The 6,000-nt window shown below is 44.2% G+C and overlaps 1 protein-coding gene across 2 annotated transcripts in view; it reads right to left on the bottom strand.

Annotated features, from left to right (window-relative positions):
• Nucleotides 1–615: 615 nt before the first annotated feature.
• LOC142251110 (cytochrome P450 2F3-like) overlaps nt 616–6,000 on the bottom strand; it is a 121,443-nt gene continuing 116,058 nt past the window's right edge. For both annotated transcript variants that reach the window (XM_075323626.1, XM_075323625.1), the window contains exon 11: nt 616–3,574. In XM_075323626.1, coding sequence (XP_075179741.1) covers nt 3,393–3,574 — 182 coding nt within the window. In that variant the 3' untranslated portion in view covers nt 616–3,392. The remainder of the gene's footprint in view (nt 3,575–6,000) is intronic.

Genomic DNA, 6,000 nt, shown 5'->3' with positions numbered 1-6,000 from the left:
TTAACCCGATGTGTACAGCAGCTAGGAGAGCAAGGAGCCAGCGCTCAGTGTGCGCGGCTCCCTGCTCTCTGCACACAGCGCTGGTAACTAATGTAAACATCGGGTAACCATACCTGATGTTTACCTTAGTTACCAGTCTCCGCAGCTTCCAGTCGGCGGCTCCGTGCAAGCGCAGCGTCGCTTGCACGTCGCTGCTGGCTGGGGGCTGTTCAGTGGTCGCTGGTGAGATCTGCCTGTTTGACAGCTCACCAGCGACCATGTAGCGATGCAGCAGCGATCCTGACCAGGTCAGATCGCTGGTCGGATCGCTGCTGCATCGCTAAGTGTGAAGGTACCCTAAGAGAGTCTGTATCTTCCCATCCCTATTGGAATAACATGCCGGTTTTGCAAGGATTCGAAAGTTTAGATGAAAAAGGATTTGGCTTCATATGAAGAGTTTGGATGAAAGCCGCTTCTATCACTTGCCAAATATAAAGGTGCAGAATACATGAATATTGTGGGACATAGCTCCGCTAAGCAAGTTTTCAATAAAGTGTTTAAAGTTTTTATAATTCAGTTGTGTACAAACAGGCATAAAAAAAAAAAAAAAATACACTAGATGATAAATATGACCTTTATTTTTAGATGTGTTTTTATTACTATCACATACAAGATTGTTAACTGTAAAGGCAAATATAGATATATATGTGCCAAAGAAATCAAATATTTATTTCATCTAAAAATTGCAAACTATTACAAATATACTTATAATTGCAAAAACAGTCAGTGTTTAATGTTTCATAGTAACCAGAATTCCCTTAACAGTAAAAAATGTATTAAAAAAATGTATTAAAATGTAAAAATTCTGTTGCCACTAGAAGGAGTGCCCTGTCAACAGATTTATTCTACTGTTCAATGCAAGCTACTTCTTTCTGCTGGATGAAACAATAAGCTACTACTGTAAGACCTAAGGAAAGCCGTCACAAGCCTCTAAACCGCCATTCATTAAAAAGTGATATTTATAGCAAATGTAGAAAGTTGTGAGTAAAATTGTGGAGAGCAGTAGGATGGTGTAGATCTCAACAGTTTTTGTTGTGTATTTTCATCTGACATTTTATGTAGCACTGTCCAAAGCCAAAATGTTCTAAGTAATCTGCATATTTTAGATATATTTTCTTCCCTGCTCTTTTCTTTCCTTTTCTTACCATTCCCTTACCTTCTTCCTTGCTTTTCCTTCTCTTCCCTTCCTTCCCTTCTTTTTTGCTTTACCCTCCCTTTCCGTCTCTTCTCTTTCCTTACCTTCTTTTTTGCTTTACCCTCCCTTTCCTTCTCTTTCTTATCTTCTCATCCCTTTGTTGAGGATAAAGAATACCTTCCCCTTTCTTCCTTTCCCTTCTTCTTTGCTTTACCCTCACTTTGCTTCTCTTCTTTTTTCCTTTACCTACACTTCCCCTCTCTTCTGTTCCCTTCTCTTTTTCTTCTTTGCTTTACTTTCCCTTCCCCTTCTTTGCTTTACCTGTCCTCCCCCCTCGACTCTTCTTCTTCTTTGCTTTACCTTACCTTCCCTTTTCTTCCCTTCTTCCTCTTTGCGTTACTTTCCCTTTCCTTCTCTTCTCTTGCCTTCTTCTTCTTTGTTTATATTCCCTTTCTTTTCCTTCTTCTTTCCTTTCCCTTTCCTTCTCTTCTTCTTTTCTTCTCATCTCTTCCCTTTTCTTCTCTTCTCATCCATTCTTCTGTATTCTTTATTTTCTTTCCATTCCTTTTTTCTGCATATATATTTTCTTATCGAGATTTTTGTTGAACAGTCGATCTCCTGGAGTGATGTCAGAGCTCTTCTATATGCTTTTAGGAATCTGCTGCTTCCCCTCCCCTTTCACAGCATGCAGTCTCACAGACACACTGAGAATAATACTGCAGCTGCATTGTCTTCCCAATGTATCTTTAAAGCACCGCTAAAGAGTTTGTTTTTTTCAGTGCTGGAGTGCGCTTTAAATGTAAGCCCCCTGTTCCCTATAATATGCTCACCTTCATCGTTTTATGGTGCCACTCCAGTCTTGCGGCGACATCTTTTGCCCGTAACTTCTGACTGATTGGAAGTCAGAAGTTACATCACAAGCCATGAATGCAACTCTATGAGAGCAAGAATGAGGTTCTCATAGACTGGTATTGATTTGTGACCTGTTGTGAATGTTAGTTATGTTTTGGCTGCTGGGAGGCTCCCTCTGGTGGCCTGGAATGGTTTGGACTTGGACCAGGTGTGTTGTGCAATGGGTGTTTCCTTTGCCAACTCTCTGCTTATTTAAATCCTGGTCTGATTGCAGGCTGTTTCTGGATGTCAGTTGTTCTTTGTATCTCCAGCCTGCTTCATCCTGCTCTACATCACATCTATCACAGATAAGTGCTTGCTCTTTATTTATTGTCTGGTTCTTTTGCTTATCTGGGTTTGTCATTTGCTGTGGTTGTTTTCAGTTTATTCGCATGCAGGGATTTTCCCCCTCAGTGGTTTGTTGGGGAACTCCCTGCAGTTCTGTGTGGAGTATAGCTCTTTTGAGTCCATGTGTTTGTGGCTTGTTGAATTTGTTATGATTCTTGTCTTCTGTTCATTGGTATGACAAGGGCACCTGGTATAGGATGGAGTTCAGATCGTGCAATCTGAGGACATTTTTGTACTATCAGGAAGTTGGTATTTTGCAGGGTTTTTCTCTGGCCACCATCAGTCCCTTTGCTGTCCTTTCCTATTTTAGTCACCTTTTGCTAATCCTGTCATCTATCTGTGTATTGTGTTTTTCCTATATCACCGCAGTCTTTTAATGTGGGGGGCTTGCTATTCTTGTCTATTTTCTGAGGCAGAGAGTTATTCATCTTTCCTACCTTTAGGATAGTTAGTTCTCCGGCTGGGTTCGCGGTGCACAGGATGTTAGTTCACCCCTCAGCTACTTCTAGTTGTGATGGTTAGTAAGGGGATGACGGCCAGATTAGTTGCCAATGCTCTTGTCACCTTTTGCCAATGATTTGTGGTGGTCTTCCATGGTTCCGGATCATAACAGTGACCTCCATGAAACACTGGAGTTGTCGGGAGTTCACAAATCACAGGAGACCAACCAGAGCGGCGGTGGAAACAGAAGAAGATGGGAGCAGGGGATTATAAGACTGTGAGTCTTTGTGAGTATAGTAATTATGCAGAACAGCCTGAAGTCATGCCTCGGAGAATCCACTGCACAACGTCCTCGTTGTGACAATTGTTAAAGTTATGGTAGATTTAAGAAAAAAATAATGACTATTAGAGTACAGTATATTTTTCAATTGAAATCTAGATAATCATTCTTTCCTTGGAAGAATCAGAAATATTTTTTTCAAGAATGGGTTGGCTTGATTTAGCCGTAAAGCAGAAATGTTTCACAGACTTTACGAGACTAACGAGGTAAAATGCAGCACTTGAACTCTGGAGGGACACTCCCAAGACCGGACGCTGTTGGTTTGAGCTCTAATTCTTCCTTTGAAACCATAGGTTTGAAGGTGAAATTTTGCAGTAAGGATGTAAAGAAAAGAAAGAGTTCCATTCGAGCCAGACTTTCGCCAAGACAAATTCGCTTTCCTAGCCGGAAAGAAAGGGACAACATTAATTACAGGACGGTCGGGCCTGAAAATATTAAAGCTCATGTAACGATTAAAAAAATACCTAATTAAAAACTGTAAAACTTAGCAATAAGTTTTAAATGGTTCTTTCAAGTTTACATTCATAGTAACATAGAATAGAGCAAATTCATTTTCCTTCGGGGCCACATGACAAACCATCAATGTTTTAGCGGACTAAAATTAATTTAGCTCAGTATTAATAGTTAACAAAATTTATATATTAATATTCATTTTATTGCTTAATATTGAGAAGAATGAAAGGGAACCTGTCATTTACTCACCTGCGGGGCATTACGATACATTCCGGTCCGATGGGAGTCGCAGCTCTCGGGTCCGGAGCCTCCTCTATCCTTGCGATCGCCATCCTTGTGCATTTTGTGTGGATGACGGGTCTTACATCATCCACACAGTGTCCTCCGTTGCGCTCCTGCGCATGTACACTGCCGAGGGCACAGCAAATTATTGTAATGTGCAGGCAAGGGTGCTCTTTGACCTATCTCTGCATCACAGCACTTTGCTCTATCCACAGCAGGAAAGAGCAAAGTGCGTGTGTGCAAGAGCGCAATGGAAGACACTGTGTGGATGACATAGGATGTGTCATCCACATGAAGCAAGAAGGAGGAGGGCAATCGCAAGGATAGAGGAGGCGCCGGACCCCAGACCAATGACGCCCATTGGATCGTAATGCCTCAGGCAGATCTCTCAGATGAGTAGGTGACAGGTTTCCTTTAAATTAATCTGTCAGAAGGATTTCACACCCCAAATAATTTATATCTGTAGGTTGCTCATTCAAAGACAAGTCCAGCATAACCTTCATATAGTCTGTCCCTCTGCTACTGAGAAGTCATTGATGGAATTGATATGCAAAAAAGGCTGTAGATCTGAAGCCTCTGTCACTGCAACTCCATTACCCTCCTAGCGCCGATGCCTCTTTCTTGACTGCAAGCCTTTATGATATTCACCGGATGAGAGAAAATGGTTAAAAGCTCTGCGCTGCTATGGGGATGAAGTCAAGGAACCCAGCCTTTATGATATGTGACTTCAGGCAAAATTCAAGGCGGTGGTGCAAGGTGGACAATAGAGTTGGAATGACAGAGACCTTAGATCCACAAACAGTTCTTCAGCCTCATTTGCATTGCAATTCAAACTCTAAAGGGTACTTTACATGCTGCGACATCGCTAGCGATCTCGTTAGCGATGTGAAATTCTAGATCGCAAGTGCGATCTTTCGAGGTCGCACATAGGTCATTTTACGCATGTGTGATCTTTCGAGATCGCAATTGCGATCTAGAATTTCACATTGCTAATGAAATCGCTAGCGATGTCGCAGCATGTAAAGTACCCTTAATTTCTGAGCAACAGAGGAACGGACCGGCCAGTTAAAGCTCCCCATACTCAGTATGCTACCCCCATGGTCCCCTCACACAGTATGATGGCCCCACAGCTCCCTTCACACAAATGAAGGCCAACATAGACCCCCATACAGTATGATCCCCCACAATTTCCTCACAGAATATGATTCCCAATAGTACACCACACAATATGATGTTCCTCCCACAATTTCTGATATATAAAACCAAATACTACATACCTGGGGTCAGAGAGAAGCAGACTGTGCCTACTTAACGGAGTCTCAATCACGTGCCTGCTGTGCTGAGACTCAGACGCACAGGCAAAATAGTGCAAGAGGAACCCGACAGCTCCCTCCTCCACCATTGAAGGTTTCTTTATCCAGAGCATGCATATGATATTGAAATTGAGACAAAGGGTGAGGCTCCCTCAACTCATGGAGAGAGAGTAAAGGCGGCATCACACGCTACAATATATCGGGCGATATGTAGTCGGGGTCACGGATTCCGTGACGCACATCCAGCATCGTTCGAGATATCGTAGTGTCGCGGGCGGAGGAGGGGACGCCGCGCTCTCCCACTGCTCGGGTCCGGCTGCCGCTGCGGCTGCTGCAGCCTGCTGCTACTGCTGCTCGGTGGCTCGAGCGATGGGCCGGATCCCGGGGACTCGAGCGGCGCTCCTCGCCCGTGAGTGAAAGGGGATTGGGTTTTGGGATAGTTTATTGTCCGTGACGCCACCCACGGCTGTGGTGATTAAGTGGACACCACCGCTGCTCTTTCTGGGGAACCTGGGAGTAATGGTATGGAGCAGCCAGTTGTTAGTTTGCCCCTCCGTGGGTAGGGGTTTTGGTGGTCCCGGGGCCCAGTGATGGGGTTGGTATGGTGGACAGGCGGGTATGGGGCCTGTGGAGGTGCAGGGGCGCAGGGGCAGCGCTGTGCCGCACGGCACGGAGGTACTCACTCAGCCAGTAAACACGACACAGTTCTCGGTAAACAAACGGCTGGTTGGACGGGTCCCTCGGACGGTTACGGTGCT

Source organism: Anomaloglossus baeobatrachus, chromosome 9 (assembly GCF_048569485.1).
Source record: "Anomaloglossus baeobatrachus isolate aAnoBae1 chromosome 9, aAnoBae1.hap1, whole genome shotgun sequence".
In the NCBI taxonomy this organism is placed as follows: Eukaryota; Metazoa; Chordata; class Amphibia; order Anura; family Aromobatidae; genus Anomaloglossus; species Anomaloglossus baeobatrachus.
The sequence above is the reverse complement of the archived record's forward strand: the minus strand, read 5'-3'. Positions and strand labels throughout refer to the sequence as shown.